General features: G+C 34.9%; 1 protein-coding gene across 2 annotated transcripts in view; it reads left to right on the forward strand.

Annotated features, from left to right (window-relative positions):
* The window catches only part of LOC136035184 (uncharacterized), a 148,688-nt gene extending 132,364 nt beyond the window's left edge, over nt 1–16,324 (forward strand). For both annotated transcript variants that reach the window (XM_065716758.1, XM_065716759.1), the window contains 4 exons: nt 3,909–4,083; nt 8,402–8,741; nt 11,446–11,619; nt 15,997–16,324. In XM_065716758.1, coding sequence (XP_065572830.1) covers nt 3,909–4,083; nt 8,402–8,741; nt 11,446–11,619; nt 15,997–16,164 — 857 coding nt within the window. In that variant the 3' untranslated portion in view covers nt 16,165–16,324. The remainder of the gene's footprint in view (nt 1–3,908; nt 4,084–8,401; nt 8,742–11,445; nt 11,620–15,996) is intronic.
* Nucleotides 16,325–19,675: the final 3,351 nt, after the last annotated feature.

The following is a 19,675-nucleotide window of genomic DNA, read 5'->3' on the forward strand; positions in this document are numbered from 1 at the left end:
AGTTTTCACTGATTGACCAAGCTTGGCCAGTTCTTTTATTAGATTGATTGAGTATTGCCAAGATCTTTCAATTTATTTCGTTTTTGACTTGTACATTTGACCAAGAAATTAAATGTGCAAGGGGGCCCGAGATTAAACCTGCGTGTTCCAAGGTCTGCTCACGTGAAGAGTTGCGTTGCTTAATGTTAATACAGCCAAGAAACTGCCGCCACTTTGTGCCGTGTCTGTCTCTGGCTGCTTTTGGTTGTGATAAATAAAAAAAAAACAAGTTTTTTCAACTGAAAGTAAGGAGCGACATTAAAACTTAAAACGAATAGAAATTACTTCGTATATGAAAGGGGCTGCTTCCTCATCAACGCCCCGCTCTTTACGCTAAAGTTTGACTCTTTCTCTCAACTCTTTTTTTAAAACAGTATAAAACTTTTGCGTAAAGAGCGGGGCGTTGATGAGGATGCAGCCCCTTTCATATACGAAGTAATTTCTGTTCGTTTTAAGTTTTAATGTCGCTCCTTACTTTCAGTTGAAAAAACTTGTTTTTTTTTTTTAATTTAATTTCTGAACGTTTTTGAATCAATGCATGTTTTGATTTTGGCTCTCTGCAGAGGAATAATTAAAATGAAATTTGCATTTTTTTTTTTTTTGGCTAAACGGCTTTCTCATAATTTTGATCGAATGATTTTGATAAAAAAAAAGAGCGGGGGAGGAACCCTAGTTGCCCTCCAATTTTTTGGTTAATTAAAAAGGCAACTAGAACTTTTAATTTTTTACGAATCTTTTTATTAGTAAAAGATATAATTCTGTCCCAATTCATTAAGAATAACCCCTGAATCACAAAAGCCGTAGAATAAATAGTTGACATTACTAAAAATACTTTATCGTAAAGAACGAGGTATGAGGAGGAGGTGACCCCCTCATATGGGTAATAATTTCTGTTCGTTTTAAGTTTTAATGCTGCTCCTTACTTCCAGCTGAAAAAAACTTTTTCATATTTATTTTTTCATTGTTTTTTTTAAGTAATGCTAGTAAATCCTGTGCTCCCTTCATGGAAATTTTCTTCCCCCATGACAAATTCCTCGATGGAAATCTCCCCCAGAATATCCCCGTCTTCTCAACCCCTCCCCCCAAACAAAAAATCCTCCTGAAAACGCCTGTACACTTCCCAATAACCACTACTATATGTAAGCACTGGTTAAAGTTTGTAACTTTTAGCCCCTCCCACGGGGACTCTGGGGGAGTAAGTCGTCTCCAAAGACATAGTTATAAGGTTTTTCGACTACGCTGAATAAAATGGCTATCTCAGAATTTTGATCCGTTGACTTTGGGAAAATAATTAGCGTGGGAGAGGGCCTAGGTGCCCTCCAATCTTTTTGGTCACTTAAAAAGGGCACTAGAACTTTTCATTTCCTTAAGAATGAGCCCTCTCGCAACATTCTAGGACAACTGGGTCGATACGATCACCCCTGGGAAAAAAAACAAACAAAAAACTAACAAACAAATAAACGCGATCTGCCTTCTGGCAAAAAATACAAAATTCCACATTTTTGTAGATAGGAGCTTGAAACTTCTACAGTAGGGTTCTCTGATACGCTGAATCTGATGGTGTAATTTTCGTTAAGATTCTATGACTTAGGGTGTGTTTCCCCCTATTTTCTAAAATAAGGCAAATGTTCTCAGGCTCGTAACTTTTGATGGGTAAGATTAAACTTGATGAAACTTATATATTTGAAATCAGTATTAAAATGCGATTCTTTTGATGTAGCTACTGATATCAAAATTCCATTTTTTAGAGTTTTGGTTCCTATTGAGCCGGGTCGCTCCTTACTACAGTTCGTTACCACGAACTGTTTGATGGGTAGTTATGGGTAGTAGTACCATAACCAATGATTTTACCTGCTGCACGAACTACCGAAGACCTATTCTGAATAACGCGCCACTACTGATCTATCAAGCCTCTTCGTGTTGTCAGTGATTCCGACTGATTATCTGATCAGTAAAACTCCTGAGTAAACAGAATACCCAGATCAGGGAACACTGGAATACAAAACGGACAAGCATGCTTAAGCGAAAGGTTTGCAAAAGAGACACAAAGACACAGTTGATACTTGATGCTCACCATACTTGATGATGTCACTGATGATATCTTGATGATATCTTGATACTTGATACTTGATACTTGATGATATCACCTAGTATTGCATTCTACTACTACTACTACTAATAACTCACTGCAGCACCAAGCCGCCTGAGGCCAACACAGCTACGCACGCTCCTCCTCCAACTTAATCTAATTAAAGCCTCCCTCTTTACACCCTCCCAGGAAGTTCCCATTTCCTTTAAATCCTTATTTATGACATCCTCCCAACCCAGACAAGGACGACCTGCTTTCCGTGTAGCCCCAGACGGTTGGCCAAAAAGGACAATCTTCGGTAATCTGTCATCCTTCATCCGTAGAACGTGGCCTAGCCATCTCAACCTTTCTTTCATTATAGCCCCAGAAAGCGGGATTGAACCACACTTTTCGTACAACCTACTGTTTGAAATACGGTCAGTCAGCCGGGTACCCAGAACAATCCGTAGGCAATTTCTCTGGAAAACATCTAGTAAATTTTCATCTGCTTTTCGGAGTGTCCATGCTTCAGAGCCATATTTGACCACTGTCATCACTGTAGCTTCCAATATTCTAATCTTGGTTTGTAAGCTTATCTTTCTATTCTTCCAAACTTTTTTTAACTGTGAAAAAACACCCTGAGCTTTAGCTATTTTACTTTTAACATCTTCACTGCTCCCACCATCTTTACTAATAATACTACCAAGGTAACTGAAGCTCCCAACCTGATCAATCTTTTCGTTACCTAAGGTCACCTGTTCATCTTCACTTATTCCTAACCTTAGTGACTTAGTCTTCTTAACATTAATTTTCAAGCCTATTTTAGCACCCTGAACTCGTAAAACCTCTAAAAATTCATTCATTTTGCTCACACTTTCATCTAATATGCTTAAATCATCAGCATAATCTAAGTCCAGGAGCGTTCTTCCTCCCCATTTGATTCCATGGTCTCCAATTGCCTTTCCTGTGCTCCTTAAGACGAAGTCCATCAAAATGATCCATATAAAGGGGGATAGAACACAACCCTGCTTAACTCCTGATTTAATACAAAACCAGTTGCTAACCTCATTTCCTACCTTAACCGCAGCAGTATTATTCTCGTACATAGCGCAAATCACTTTAATGTATTTTTCTGGTATACCATATAACGATAAGACCTTTGTTAACGCTGTTCTATCAACAGAATCGAAAGCTTGCTCATAATCGATAAAACTAAGGACCAAAGGTGTTTGACAACGAAGGGACTTCTCAATTATTAACCTAAGAGTGAAAACATGGTCGACACATCCTCTACCTTTTCTAAAACCGCATTGTTCTTCCCTTAAAACTTTGTCTACAGCATGTCTCAGTCTAAAAAGTATCATATTACTCAGTAATTTGCTACCTACAGAGACCAGACTAATGCCTCGATAATTCCGACATTCACTCTTGTCACCTTTCTTATACAGTGGTTTAATTAAGGTTTTCCTAAAATCATTGGGTACTTCCTCTTTTTCAAAAATCATGTTCATAATCTTCAGTAGCTTATTCCTAACCTCAGAGCCACCATATTTAAGGAACTCATTAATCATACTATCAGCACTTGGCATTCGCCAAGTCAAAACGCTATAATGATGATTGTGAAGCATTTTTTGTCACAATTTTAGCCTAGAAAGCAACAATTAAATAGGGTTTCATAAAATGTATTTTAATATTTATTAAAACTTGTTTTAATTGATTATTTATTCTTTTAGTTTATAAATTATTATTTGATAAAATTACTATTTTAGATATTCCAATAATTCTTTATTTTTATTAATAGGTGATCATGTTTATGTTTTACGTGACCATGACACAGTTGGTTTGGAGGATCGCCTGTATGGATCTCAGTATAATGACTATGAAGGCCCTCTAAGAACCCCTGGAACTTTATATGGAAACTATACCCCGAAACAGTTAGACATTTTTCAAATTGAAAGGATCTTCAGGGATGAAAAGTAAGTTACTTTTATATTGCATATCGAACTGAATCAGTTAGGAATTAAAAAATGATTACAATAAAAAAAATATTAAACAAAATATAAATAATGAAATAATAAAATAAAAATTAAATGAAAAGTAAAAAATAAAACTGCATAAAGAAAGAAAGTTCCCTTTATCTTGTACGTAGAACTGGATCAATGTAGAATTAAAAATAATCTTATTTAAAAATTCTAAATTATTTAATAAAAATAAATAAATAATGAAATAATAAATAAAAATTAAACCAAAATTTAGAAATAAAAGAGTTTGTTCTTTTTTCTTTCTTTTTTTTTGGCTCTTGTCGCATCATTGAGTTTTGAAAGAAGCTGCAACGTATAACCTATGAATTTAGTTGCCATTTTAATTTTTTTTTTTTAATTTTGGTCTCTTGTTGCTTCATTGAGTTTTCAAAGAAGCTACGACGTATAACCTGTGAATTTAATTGCCATTATTTTTTATTCGCTTCTGATCTTTCGTTGCTTCATTGAGTTTCCAAAGAAGCTACAAGGTCTAATCCATGAATTTAATTGCCATTTTAATTTTTTTTTTTTTGATTTTTGGTCTGCCGTTGCTTTATTGAGCATTCAAAGAAGCTACAACACATAACCTATGAATCTAATTTAATTTTTCACTTTATAATTAGGGGTCGGCACCGTTTCTGTTTCTGTTTTTTTTTCCACTGTTTTTTTCTTCTTCTTCTTTTACTGTTTTTTTTTTTACTTTTTTTGTTCTGTTCTGTTATTTTGGAGATAACAGAAACCACATAAACAGGTACCTGTTTTTTCAATTACCATTCTAGTTTCTGTTCCGTTTCATTTCTTACCGTTTTTGCCGTTTTTGTTTTAGATAACTTCGAAGACCACACTGCCTTTCCATGACGAAAGTAAAGCAGTTCAAAATAGGGATGATACCTTTTTATTGACAGCGAATAGATATAAAATTATTTAACTGGATATTTCGAACACATATACAGTGTTCATCATCAGCAATAAAACACTGTATAGGCCTATGTATATGTGTTCGATGAACACTGTATAGTAGATGAACACTGTATATGTGTTCGAAATATCCAGTTAAATAATTTTATATCTATTCACTGTCAATAAAAAGGTATCATCTCTATTTTGAACTGTTTTACTTTCGTTTTTGTTTTTAGATCTGTTTTTCTTTATTTTTCGTGTTTTGCTTGAGAATAGAATCATATCGCATTCTTGCGACTTTTATTCGATTGTAATACTTACCATGCAGGGAGTAGCTATTTCTTCAGTGTTCTGAAGATGAGTTTTGCCACTGCGAAAACTAATTCAACATTAAAGCTGGTGTTTCCAGTTCTATTTTTTTAGCAACAAGAATGAGTACTTTCAACTATTCTACTTTCAAATTTTTAAAACTACTTGTCGACTTACTTATTTAATTTTTTTGGAGTTTTGGCTTTATTTTTGGCATTTTTTGGCTTTACTTTTGGAGTTGATTCATCTTTCCCGAAGCAAATTTTCGGCAAATACTTCGAAAATTCTTTGCATGCATGAATCGTCTATAAATGATTTTATTCATTTTTATATTGTTCGCCACAGTAGAGATAATTAATAAGCATCTTATTCGTAAGCAATCGATTCCGGCTTCAGAAAGTCAGGCAAAAACAATTCTATGTAATAAGCATTACAGACTGAAAATGAAAAGTTAACAAAGGTGAAAAGAAAAGTAAAAATTTTATTTTAAGAAAATTCTGTTTACAGCAGAATTTTAAGAAAATTCTTTACAGCCTTAATTTTGGAAATAAAAATTCACATCAGTTGACGTTACATGTATATACATTTGAAGAGCCAAAATTACATCATTTTCCCCCCAGGAGTGGTTGCATCGTTAGTAGTATTGATGACGCATGCAAAATTCACATTGAATTGCAAAGGGCAACGCATTACCGACTGAAAATGAAACAATTAGAAAATAAATGAAAGGTTAGGATGGACCTAACTACCTAATACTGCCGAAATACCTCACCAGTTAGCCTAGACAGAACAATTAGCATTGAAGTTGTCCAAAGGTTCACCTACCTGGTCTCTACAAATTCCTAAGATGGATCGCTTCCTAATAAGGAAATTAGGAAGTAATATTTAAATAGGGAAATTAGGAAGTAATAATTACTAAAAGGAAGTAATTAAAAGGAACTAAAAGGAAGGCAAAGGAAGTAATATTTAAATAAGGAAATTAGAAAGTAATAATTACAATTAATTGTAATACTTGTAATACTTATGTAATAAGTATTACAGACTGAAAATGAAAAGTTAACAAAGGTGTAAAGAAAACTATAATAAAAACTCTGGATTCTTGACGGTCTCGAATTAAGACACAAGCCAAGTATGGAGGGTGAATTTCGTCAGCTCAGAAAATTTATATCAAGGAAAAAGAAGCTTGCTATTCGGGAAATTTAAGATGGAATAATTATTTGATACTCTAAATAATGATTATCGTGTTATTCTTTAGTTCTCAGTCATGAGGTGTCAAATAAGGAATTTTGATTGAATTAAGAAATTCTGGCGTTTAATCTATTCCTCTTTCCTGATAATCAATCATTTTATGGGATTTATTTTCTTCTGGGGCTTGATGTGATTTTTCGTTGTTGCTTCTTTTCTAACCGTGGATTTCATTTACAATTTGATGTGATAGTCCCTATCACTTTTCTTCTAATCGCAAATTTTGTTGTCCATTTTTTTTTATTTGGGATTCGTTGTGATGCCCGTTGTCTCGTGTTTTCTAGCCACAGATCTTGTTTATTTCCAAATACGTCCGTGCATTTTGTTTTAGTTGTTTGGATTCATTCGAAATCATCTGTGATTTCGAATGGCATCATAGATACCAAAAACTTCTTTCCCAGCTTCTCCCCAGTTGTTATATTTTTGCTTTCATAGCGTTGCTATATAGTTCAGTAACAATAGGGAATCTTCCAATACCTATACCCTCTGACATATCTAAATGACGCATTGGCATAACCATAGTTGTATTCTTTTGTTTCAAATCAAAGAGTGGCAAATCAGTCATTTCCGACTATGACATGGATTCAAGTCCTTCTTCCTGTTTATCCATAACACACGCCACAATAACACGCTCCTAATTCCATTATAATTTCTGAAATATCTAAATTATTATTGATTATTATTATTTGTCAGCTTGTGTAATTTATGCACATATAATACACACTAAAAATTACTAAAAAAAAGGTCCTATAAAAGTAACTAAAAAAAGTCCTCAATCCTGTTCTTCCTTCATAGGCTATTCTTTTTTAATTTAAGGGGTGTTTTTTTATTTACCAGGTATTTTTTTCTACCAGGTAATTTTTTAATTTACCAGGTAATTCTTTTATTTTATCTTAAGTAAATTATCTAAAGTTAAATTTTCTTTATCTTCTAACCGCTTTTTGAAACTTATCACAAGCAGACCCAAAAATTCCAATGATTTACAATTCAAGTTTAGTTTTTGTTATTGTTTTTGTTTATTGTATATCATTTTTTGTTTATTGTTTTATTTATTTATTTTTTTAGTTTGACCTTTTAGACTTCCAAATATGCAGAGGTCTAATCTATTCGTGTGTGTTTTTTTTTTTTTTCTTTTTTTTTTTTTTTTTTTTTTTTTTTTTTTTTTTTTTTTTTTTTTTTTTTTTTTTTTTTTTTTTTTTTACGTGTTCATAGCTTTTGTGGGGTGGCTCAAACGATTCTTGAGAATAATTCTCTTTTTCCTCCCTTTAGTCATTGTGTCTAATTAATTAATCAGTGGATTTGTTTTTTTTATTTGTAACTCACACTTTGCAGTAGAAAATAGTCGTATAATAAGAGAGAATACTAGAAAAATATACATAATTAATAAGAAAAAAATCGGAAAAGACAATAGTTAGGGATAAACGCGTATAAGCCTGAGACAATAGGCCTCTCTAGTAACAACCAAGACCACAAGACCACAGGGAAGGCTGAGAAACACGCTTCATAGCACTTACGAACGAGACACAACAGGCACCTATACAATCTCATTGAGTGGGGAGACATATATGATCCTGCTCCCTTGCAGGACAACCCTTGTCTTATCACCCTCCCTTCTCGAGGAAAAATGCTTCCGGGAATGCCACTTGCCCCAAACAAAAACTTTCTCGGGGTCACCCTCCTTGAACCAAAGTCCTGGATTTGGTAATGATTTTGATAAAGGGTAGTTTTCTGTGCCGTATCTCTAGCTTTGAAATTATATCAGAAACACCAAAAGTACCCACAATAAACTGGAATGTATTTTATTTTTCTTCATTTTCAGTAACAAGACTTTTGTGTATGGTCATCATTACCTTCGACCTCACGAAACTTATCACGAACCATCCAGAAAGTTCTTCCCAAATGAAGTTCTTCACATGCCTCTGTTTGAGTCTATACCAGCCTGGGCTGTATTAGGCCGCTGTTGGGTTCTTGACTTGAAAACCTTTTGTAAGGGTAGACCCAGGGATGCGGTTGAGGACCATGTGTACATATGTGATTTAAAAGTGGATAAAGCGGCGAGGATGTTCTCCAAGTCGCCGAAGCCTAAGTTCCCTTGCTCAACGAAGAATTTTGCTTTTATGTGGTTTGATGTGAAGCTGAAACCTGTCAGGAATTACCAGGTAATTTTTTTTAATTTACTAGGTATTTTTTTATTTACCAGGAATTTTTTTATTTACCAGGTAATTTTTTAATTTACCAGGTAATTCTTTTTTAATTTACCGGGTTTTCTTTTATTTACCAGGTTTTTTTATTTACCAGGTATTTTTTTAATTTACCAGGTAATTGTTTTTTAATTTACCGGGTGTTTTTTGATTTACCAGGTATTTATTTAATTTACCAGGTAATGCATCACGAGTTTCAAATTTGAAAAAGGTGATTGATGGGAGTTTCGTTCGGTATTAGGGTCATGATTATTTCAGTGAGATTTAAAATCCATCCAAGTGTAAAATTGTAAATTGGCCAAGCTGAGATCGCCTCCTTTGCCCCTCTCCTGCTTTAAGCTGTCATGTTTTTTTGTGTTTCTTTCGGTGGATTATAAAATTTGTTTTGATAATATGGGGCCGTCAATTCGAGCGTAGTTCCATGTCGGCTCTGTTTGATTGTTTTATTTGCTTATTTTGTGTGTTTAATAAGAATCTTCAATCTTGGGAAATTATGAAGAAAACCGTAAAAACCGTGATGTTTCTTGGGGGAGGGGGGATTTTTTGCCCTTCACGTAATTTTGGGTTGTTAACAATTAGTGTCCCGCCGAAATTTTGCAAAAAAATGGTGGAATTGGTAAAAATTTTTACCAATCAAGTTGAAAAAAACTTATTTTTATCCACCACATGGAATTTAAAAAAAAGCGGAGTAGCTAAACAAAATAAACAACAAGACAAAAAAAACAACAAAATAGCGGCAAAAAAAGATAAACGAAACCACGCATCTGTAATGAGACTGTGATTGTCCTTTCACGCTACGCCATAGAACCTTTCACATTAGTATATCTTAAGACAATTGCTGTGTTATATAACCTTGCGGAGCAAATTTTTTCTGTAACTAGAAACTAAAAAAAGAAATTTACCTAATTTTTACCTAAATTTACCTCATTATCTAATCTGTAAGTTTTATGTCCATTATGGAAAAGTCAAAATAATCAAATAGTCGAAAAGTCAAAAAACAGTTTGGAATATATATTCTAAATTTGTTAAATGGGTATAGATGTTAATATTGTGTTATTGCTGGAGATAATGCCGAATATGTTAGGTAAAAAGATCTACTACTGTTAGTTCTACTAATACCTCATTGCACCACCATGTTACTCCTCTTCCATATTGTTCACGCTCCTTCTCCTTCGCAATCTGTTCAAAGGCTCCCTCTTAAGAATTTCCGGTTTCATTCAAATTTTTTCTTACAACCTTGTCCTGCCCCATTTGAACACGACCTGCTTTTGTTTGGCCCTGGATGGATAGCCCAAAAGAACAATCTTTGGCAATCTGCCATCATTTATCCACGTAGAGTGTCCTAGTCTTCTCAACATTTCTCTCATTATAGCCTTGGAAAGGGAGATAGAGCCATATTTTTTACTCTAGCCATAACTCCAGGTAAAGGTGATCTGATGTTTTTTTCGGAAGGGATGGGGGTGGGGATATTTTAGATAAACTGGTCTCCAGACTAAACATGAGGATGCTTGGAAATTTCGGAAGTATGTGATTAGATTTTCTGAAAAGGAGGGGAGTTATGATTTTTCAGCCAAGCGCCTTTTAAGCCTTTTTAGCAGGTTTTTTCGAAGGTTAGGGGATTTACTCTTAAAGTTGTCTTGGGAGGCGTCTTCAATACTGATATTAATGGATTTTCCGGAAGGGGGGGGGGGTATTTTAGAAAAACAGGTCTCTAGACTAAATATGAAAGTGATTGGAAATTTTGGATTGAAGTATGTGATTAGATTTTCTGAAAAGGAAGGGAGTTATGATTTTTCAGCCAAGCGCCTTTTAAGCCTTTTTGCAGATTTTTTCGAAGGTTAGGGTATTTTTTCTTAAAGTTGTCTTGGGATGCGTCTTCGATACTGATATTAAGAACTGGCGTCCAACCTTTTATCAATTTCTTTTGAAAGCCGATTTAAAGGTTCAAAATTCGGTCTTACCAATTATTATCGAGGCCTCGCTCCGGCCTGGAGCCTTTTGAACGTCTTGATTTTCTTACATTTAAAATTTTTACTATTAAACTTTTTTGAATTTTAAATTAAGTCTGTTTTTCGTCCCTCTTTTTTTGTAATCTATGTTCAATGAGCAGAAGAAATATAAAATGAAGGAGTAAAATTAATGAATGAAATGGAATTATTGAATAAAATTAGGAAAATGAATGAATGAAAAAAATGTAGGCTTTTAAAAGAATTACATGAATGTTAAAGTTAAACCATATTTTGTAGATAATTACAGATGGTATTGCTGACAGAAACACTGACAGTTCCATTTTGTGCATTTCTGTATCCAGTCCGATTCTTCTGTTTTTTGTTTTTTTGTTGTTTTTTTCTGTTTTTTTTTTTTTTTTTGTGCGTGTTTGTCTTGACTGTAAAGCTTAACTTAAGCCTGCATCTGTATTTATCCCATATTTTTTTCATACCGAAGTAAAGAGTCACATTAAAACTTGAAATTTTTTCTCTATATGAAGGAGGCTACCCCTCTCTTCAACCCCCTCTGCTGTATTTATTTATGAGGTGGGAGAAAACTGCTCTTTGCGATTATCATTTTCATCACAAACATCATTGGTGATGATTACTTCTCGAAAAACAAAAATATCTGGCTAGCTGATTTCTCGATCTAAAAATTGTAAACTTTTATTTAGCCTCATCCAAGTGATTATCCTGGATCCAAGCCAAACATCCTGAAAAAGAAATCGGAGGTTGCTGAAAACGAGAGCTCTTTGATAGTGTCTACTCCTTCAACAAAGAAAAAGAAATTAAAAGATGAAGAAGAAGTACCACTTGCTAAAGTTAGAGACGAAGTCAAATACGTCAAAGTAAGTATATCCTCATCTCTTCCTCTATCTGTCTCCTTCTCTCTCTTTCTCTTACTCACTCCCTTTCTCTCGTAACTGCCTCTCCCCTCCCTCCATTTTTCTCTCCTCTCGTCCCTCACCGCCCCTCCCTTCTCTCTCCCTCTCTCTGCTCCCTCTAATCCCTCCTCTGTGCTACGATGCTTTTATGCCCAGTTGTTCCAAGTTGAAATATAAAATTTGGGAAACTCAAATTTATGATCGTGAAGACAATAAATGTTCAAGAGAGGGAATTAAAAAAAAACAACTACAGAACATAGCAAAATTTGTTCATAGGTATTTTTGTTACTTTTTTACAATTTCAGGGCTGAGGGGAGGTTCAAACTCGGTAATTCCCCCTGGGTACGACCTCGAAAGGGCCGTAAAATCTAAAATAGAATACGATGGTTGACTCAACCTTGGAATGAGTAAATCATATATATATATATATATATATATATATATATATATATATATATATATATATATATATATATATATATATATATATATATATATATATATATATATATATATATATATATATATATATATATATGTATATATATATATATTCGGACTCGCCTATATTTTCCAATAAATTTCTATATTCTAATGGACTCCTATAAAATGCCTATATTTTGGCTAAAATCCTATTATTCCTTTATTTTCGGCTGAAGAGCAATAAGAACATTGCTCATGATTTAAAATTTTTACTTCTCTTTAAGTAAGCCAAGATGTGCTTTTCTTTTTGCTTTTGACTCTGTTGCAGACTGTGCAGTCTTTCGATGTAGATTGATAATTAATTACAACTGTTGAGCTGTTTGAACTTAACTATTTTTTTGTACTGGGCTTAGTAAGCTGCTTCTGCCTAGGCTATGCTGTTGTGTTGACTTAGTAGCCTATGTTTTTTTTATGTTAAGCCTGTCCAAAATGAGCAAAGATCAGTATACAGGCTAGCAGTATCTGCTTAATGAGACAGGAGGTCTTGCGACTTATGCGTTTCCTGCCTGAGCGCTATTTTAAAGGCTGATGTGAATATGGCCCAGTTTTGGACATATCCATATTTTTCTTTTTATTGTCTTTTAATCTTGGGATGCTATTTTGTAGGTGATGCTTGGTAATTACGTATGGGGCCTACCAAGTTTAATAGTTCTTGGCTTGCTAAGACGGATTGCAGCGGTAGAAAGATTGGCGAATGGTGTAAGACTGGGAACGACCAGTATTCGTTCTTTTGAAAACTCTGTTTGAAAATTTTGGTTGCACAGCTGGGGTTGCTCAGGAGTAAACCAACATGTGCGATCTGCAGAACACAAAGCCGCAGTTACTGCTTAACTACATCCACTATAGCTTCACCTGAATGGACAATCTCGAGTTGATGAAAAAACTGAGGATAAACTGTTAGTTGGTACAAACATGTTTTGTGAGCGTGATGCCGCTTATAAGTCTGAGTTAATATGGGCACTTCAGACGGTACAGAGTTCCATGTCTGCTAAGTCTTCAGACCATATTGTCGCAACCTTCCATGCGATGTACCCCGGTAAGATCTCCGACGGAATGTCCCTGTGTGTGAAGAAACTCATGTATCTGATCACCGATGCGCTGCATCCTTACTTTAAGCAAATGCTTGTGAAGGACATTCAGTCATATCTTGTACTAGAATATGACGAGACAACCAACAACGCTGGTATGAAAGAGTTACAGATACGTGTTCAATATTGGTCCTCATATGGAAACGAGATCCAGAGCAGACTTTTATGCACAAGTTTTATGGGCCACGCGACAAGTGATGATCTGTGTAGGAAGATTATGTCAGCCATTGAGCAGAATCAGCTTCCACTTGAAAAACTGATCACACTTGGAAGTGATGGACCAAATGTCAACAAAAGCGTTTGGAACAGTTTGAACGCCAAAAAAGAAAGTGATGGGAAAGGGAATGTTGAATATTGGTACTTGAAATATCCATATAATCCACAACGCTTTCTTGAAAGGTTTTTCAGGTGTATGGGGAAGAAAGTTCCGGCTTTGTTATTCTTGTGCATTCATTTTCTGACGGCTGGCCTTCACGTTGTGAAGACTATTGAAAGTGCCAAAAGATAGTAAGAGTGCCAGAGAATGCTTTCATATAGCATGTCCGAAGCCGCTGGCTGACGATCGGACGTGCCCTTGCTAGAATCATGCAGCAGTTGCCGGCAATCTTAGAGTACTTCCTGAACTTCATGCCGAGAGAAAAAAAGCTGAAGAAACTTCTGTCCACTCCCAAATTTCTGAAGATTGTGGCGTATATCAGAAGTGCGACGATGAGGGCCCAACTCGAGTTTGTTCTAGCCTCAGCAGAACTGTTCATAAGTTTCGCCCAACTGTTCCAGAAAGAAGAGCCTCTCATCTGAACTCAAGATCAAAAGACTCGTTGTGACACTTTGCAGAAGGGTATTTACTCCAGATTTCATGATCGAGATTGAAAATTTCTCACCAGAAATGTTGAACCTTGCTGAAAAATTTGCAGAAAAGCCCATATTTTCAGAAAATGTGGAACAAACTTTCCGTCAGAAAACATCACTGAAATACAAGGCCATTTTCTATGTCAATGTGCGAAAACATGTTATTGCGGGGATTCGCCATATTTTGAACAACTGTCCTCTGGAAAAGAATGGTTTTCTAGAGGCTTTACGCTTTTTGAGTCCGATCAACATGAAGGATTCAAGAAGCATTGCAGACATAACGGCTGTGGCACGCAAGATTGCAATTGGAGCAAGCTCAGACGTCGCCCAGGCTGAGTGGCTGCTTTTGCGAACGGAAAATGGACCCCGTGAGGACATTACTCGGATCGATCATTTTTAGAGCCATTACTTTGGACTGGTGAATGAGCGTGGGGACAGCAAGTACCCGGAACTTACCAAGCTTATCAAAGCAATGCTGACGTTATCGCCTGGCAGCGCAGATATTGAGTGTGGGTTCTCGCGTTCTGGTAGGATTCTCGGTGAAGACCAGGCATAAATGTCTGAACGCGTTCTGGATGCGAGACTCATGGTATGTGACACGTTGAGACTTTATGGAGGAAAACCAGAAAGGTTTGTTATTACAAAAGAAATGTTGAATCTTGCACGTTCTGCACGGTCTCGGTATCAACAATATCTGCATGAAAAGAAAAAAAAAGAAGAGCTATCCGAGAAGGAGAAAGGAGCTTTTGAAGAGGACAACAAGTGGAAGTTGCAGGAGGTCCACGACAAAAAGAAAGAAATAGAAGACATGGAAAGCGAAAAGAAAAACTTAGAGCATCAGAGAAAAGAGAACAGTAGCAGATACTCTACTTCAAGAAGTGACCGATAGAATGAAGAAGGCTGCCGGGTCCAAGAGTTCCATAGCCATTGCCCTAGCTGTTTCTTTGCTCGAAGGTGCTGTGAAGTCCAGAACAAGTGAAAGAAAGCAGATGGTGGAATCTGCGAGAATGGAGCAGTCTCTTTCAAAGAGAAAAATTGACCTCATATCTAAATTGATGCCCAAGAAGCAGCAAGAGTGATTCCAGGTAGTTTACCTGTATCAGTCAATCGTTGCCACAGTATTTGTATCTGATTTTAAAAAAAATGCAGAAACTCGAGAAATGACGAATTTACGTGACTAGGCATCCCACGCCATCTACCACCGATCTGATCCCGAAGACTTCCGAATCCTATATTTGGCCCATATTTGGGCTCGGCAAATCCTATATAAATAGGACAGAGCCTATAATTGGAAATTAACCAACCTGTCCGAACCCTGATATATATATATATATATATATATATATATATATATATATATATATATATATATATATATATATATATATATATATATATATATATATATATATATATATATATATATATATTATCATGGCTAATTGTAGAAAAAGCCAAGGCAGATAGTCCAGTTGAGTGAGAGGCAATTTTGTCATTAATCCCCCCTCCCCTTATTGGGATTGTATAAAAATTATATTAGTTCATTTGTCAAGAGATATGTCTATCTATTATCCGTCCATGTCCATGCTTCATTTCTAGGGCAGTAGAATCAAGGTAGATATTCATAGAGCTAAGATAGGGATAGAACTCATAGTTTTCCAAGTGTTTGGTTAAATAGTACGGGTAAACGGCGGGAGTAAGTGTGCCTCTCTTATTGGAACAATACTTGTTTGTTATCTTTTAGCAAGTCGCGCTTGCCTAGAGTTTCAGGCAGGTTGACTAAGAATTTTAAATTGACAAAGGACCATTAGATTCCCTGGAATGTATGTACATATAGTATTATAGACCATTATAATACTTATTTTGTTAATTCTTATATATTGTATTATTGATAATGTTATTTTTTTATTATTATTATTAGCTGTCTCAAAAAATGGAGCGCCTGGATAGAGTAGCGATTCGTCTTTTAGCAAAACGAGCAACAAAAGAAAAACCACTAGATGTCTCTTATCTATTAGAAAGAAAACGACCAAAGAAGAAAATTTCAGTGGAAGTACAGAAGCCAGAAGAACTAGAAAATACTAAATAGGTTTGGCTCTTAAAATCCAGCCACAATTTATATAACTAGTCTCAAAAGTAGTTCTGTTGATGAGTGTTTTGTTCTTTGTTATGATTTCTTTTTAGGCGTAACAATTTTAGAAAAAACCATTTTTTTGCATTTTCATGGGAAAAGTTTAAAATAACAAACTCCCCCCCCCCTTATATATTTTGATAGATATGTTTTTGTATTTTCATTAAAACAAAATTTCCAGACAATTCTTGCCCCCCCCCCCTATATTTTCTTGAATAAGTGCCACTGCTTCTGTTATTTACTTTTATTACATTGTTATTAAGTGGTCGCACACTTCCGTCATGCCATGTCACGTATGGCGCATTTTGTGCCACGTGGGTTTTGTGTCACCTGGTGTATAGGATCTTTTAAAGAATGGGTTACCCCCTTACTGTGGGAAGACGGTAAAGAAAGGACTATATTGAGTGTTTGATTCGTAGTTTTTATAATTTACACCTGTTATAATAGTACATCTGGTTACGAAAACTTTATTGAGCAGAAATTTAGTCTTTGAATTGCGCCAAATTGGCCTTGTTGGTAATATTGTCGGTTTCTATTAGGAGGTTATTCCATTGTTTTCTAGCGTCAATTACCACGAGTTACCGAAGGTTATTTGACATTTAAATGGACTTGCTGTATTAAAAAAGAAATTAATAATAACTTTTGATTGGATTTAATAAATTTTAAATAAATGGATTATATTAATAAATTACTTTAATGATGAATTTTGATAATTATAATAATGAAAACTTGCGTAAAGATTAGAAAATCTAGTAAGAAAAGCTAAAATTTCTATATAAGAGTTTAAATACAGAAAAGTCTAAATTTAAAATTAAATTTTCCAGCCATCCCTTGAGGCTTGACGCCATAGGTAGCCTGCTATTTGCCTATATCGTAGATCTGGCCGTGTCCCTATGGAACCTTTATTTAAACGCCAAAGTACCAAATTGATAAACTGAAAGTGACTTAAATAGGGTGGTCACAAGCTGTGGGGCCTTCAATTTCCGTAAAACTTAGTCAACATTGTTAATCCCGCTCGTCATCACCTTGTCACTCTCCCTTGGGTCTTTCCTATCCCCTCAAACTTGCTTACATCTCCAAGTGCCACTTTTTTGCCATGTGTGGCACTTTTCTATTAAGCCTTTTCGTAACAGACATGGCAAACGTCATGCCACGTATGGCTAAATACCAAGATAAAGTATTCGATTGAAGTATGAAGGCAGAACCAGGTCAAGAAAGAGGGAGAAGCAAAAATGCTTAAATACAATTTATTTACTGCTGTCCTTCTGCTGTCCATTCTCCCTCCCTCTTCTCCCTCCCCTCTTACCGCTCCCCTCTAAAAAAAACCCCAGCTCAGTGGAGTCCCACACCCACCGCTGTATACAACAATTAAAAAACGCCTACGTTATACTCTGTTTCCAACCCTATTTAGATTTTCTAAAAAGGAGAGATTTGACCCCCTCTTGGTGGTCCTCCTTGCGCCTATAGCAAGGGCGGATCTAGAGGAAAATTTTGAGGGTCCTAATGTGACCTGGGTGCCAATACACAAAACCTAGGGGGGGACAATGTGACTAGGGCACCAATAATTGTCCAAATTGACAAATTTATTTAAAAAGAGGGAAAAACAGAAAAAGCAAGGAATGAGAGCGCCAGAAAAATCTTGGGGGTCCGGGGTTTTCCTAGCCCCCTAGATCCGCCAGTGGCCAACAACCCTGCCTCTAACTAGTATCATAAGTTGTTTCTTAATAGTTTAACAGCAAATATTGGTTAGTTTTTCGATTGAAATTTGGTTGTAATGTAGTTGACTGATCATGAGCTTGTTATCCATAGAAAGATGAAATTAAAAACAAGTAACCTTATTAACTAGATTTTTTAAATCATATAAGAATATTTTCTCACAGTTGTATTTCAATACCTAGAGTACTTGACAGTCAGCTTTATTAAAGATGTGACACCATCTAAACCCTCTCCTTTATGAGGTTATTTCGTCAAAACTATGAGTTAGTCCCTTTGCACAAAGGCTCAAAACCTTGTTAGTCCCAAAACAAAGGCTCAAAACCTTTTGGATTATTTGGTAAAGGACTTGTTGCACTTAATATATAAAGTGTCACAATTTATTGAAAAATAAATGCCTGGCTGTCACGTTCAGTAATGTAAAAAAAAAGAACACAATTGCCCGCAGTTTAAGTTGCAGAGAGTAAATAAAGAAAAAGGAGAAGCAAATAAATAAGAGTAGACAATGAGAGTAAATAAAGAAGAAGGATAAGCAAATAAATAAGAGTAAATAGGGAGAGTAAATAGAAGTGAAGGAGAGTAAATAAAGAAAAAGGAGAAGCAAATAAATAAGCGTAAATAAGTAGAATGAGTAAGAGTAAAGGAGAGTAAATAAACAATAAGGAGAAGCAAATAAATAAGAGTAAATAAGGAGAGTAAGTAAGAGTAAAGGAGAATAAATAAACACAAAGGGAAAGCAATTAAATAAGAGTAAATAGGAGTAAAGGAGAGTAAATCAAGAAAAAGGAAAAGCAAATAAATAAGAGTAAGTCGGAGTAAAGGAGATTAAATAGAGAAAAGGGAGAATCAAATAAATAAGCGTAAATAAGGAGAGTAATAGGAGTAAAGGAGAGTAAATAAAGAAAAAAGAGAAGCATATAATTAAGTGTAAATAAGGAGAGTAAATAGGAGTAAAGGAGAGTAAATAAAGAAAAAGGAGAAGCAAATAAATGAGAGTAAATAGGAGTAAAGGAGAGTAAATAAAGAAAAAGGAGAAGCAAATAAATAAGAGTAAATAAGGAGAGTAAGTAAGAGTAAAGGAGAGTAAATAAACAAATAGGAGAAGAAAATAAATTAGAGTAAATAGGACAAAAGGAGATTTAATAAAGAAAAAAGAGAAGCAAATAAATAAGAGTAAACAAGGAGAGTAAATATGAGTAAAGGAGAGTAAATAAACAAAAAGGAGAAGAAAATAAATTAGAGTAAATATGACTAAAGGAGATTAAATAAAGAAAAAAGAGAAGCAAATAATTAAGAGTAAACAAGGAGAGTAAAGGAGAGTAAATAGGAGTAAAGGAGATTCAATAGAGAAAAGGGAGAATCAAATAAATAAGCGTAAATAAGGAGAGTAATATGAGTAAAGGAGAGTAAATAAAGAAAAAGGAGGAGAATCTTCCTTGTAATTCTGTGGTAAAAATTTTGCTTTAATTTCTTTGGTTTAAAACTGTTACGCATTTACTTAGAACCAAACAAGTCCATATTCTGCGAGAGAAAGAGAGATTAAGTTATTTTCAATAATGTAATTTTTAGTTATTTTTTTCAGTAATTGATTATAATACATATTTAAATAATATTTTTCAATTATAAATTGGCTTGGCACCTCTACTACTACTACTTCCACTAACTACCCATTGCAGCACGAAGCTGATGGAGCCAAACACAGATACGTACACTCTCCTTCCACCCCAATTCATTCAAAACCTCACTCTTTGCTCCC

This window comes from Artemia franciscana, chromosome 14 (genome assembly GCF_032884065.1).
Source record: "Artemia franciscana chromosome 14, ASM3288406v1, whole genome shotgun sequence".
NCBI classification, from domain to species: Eukaryota; Metazoa; Arthropoda; class Branchiopoda; order Anostraca; family Artemiidae; genus Artemia; species Artemia franciscana.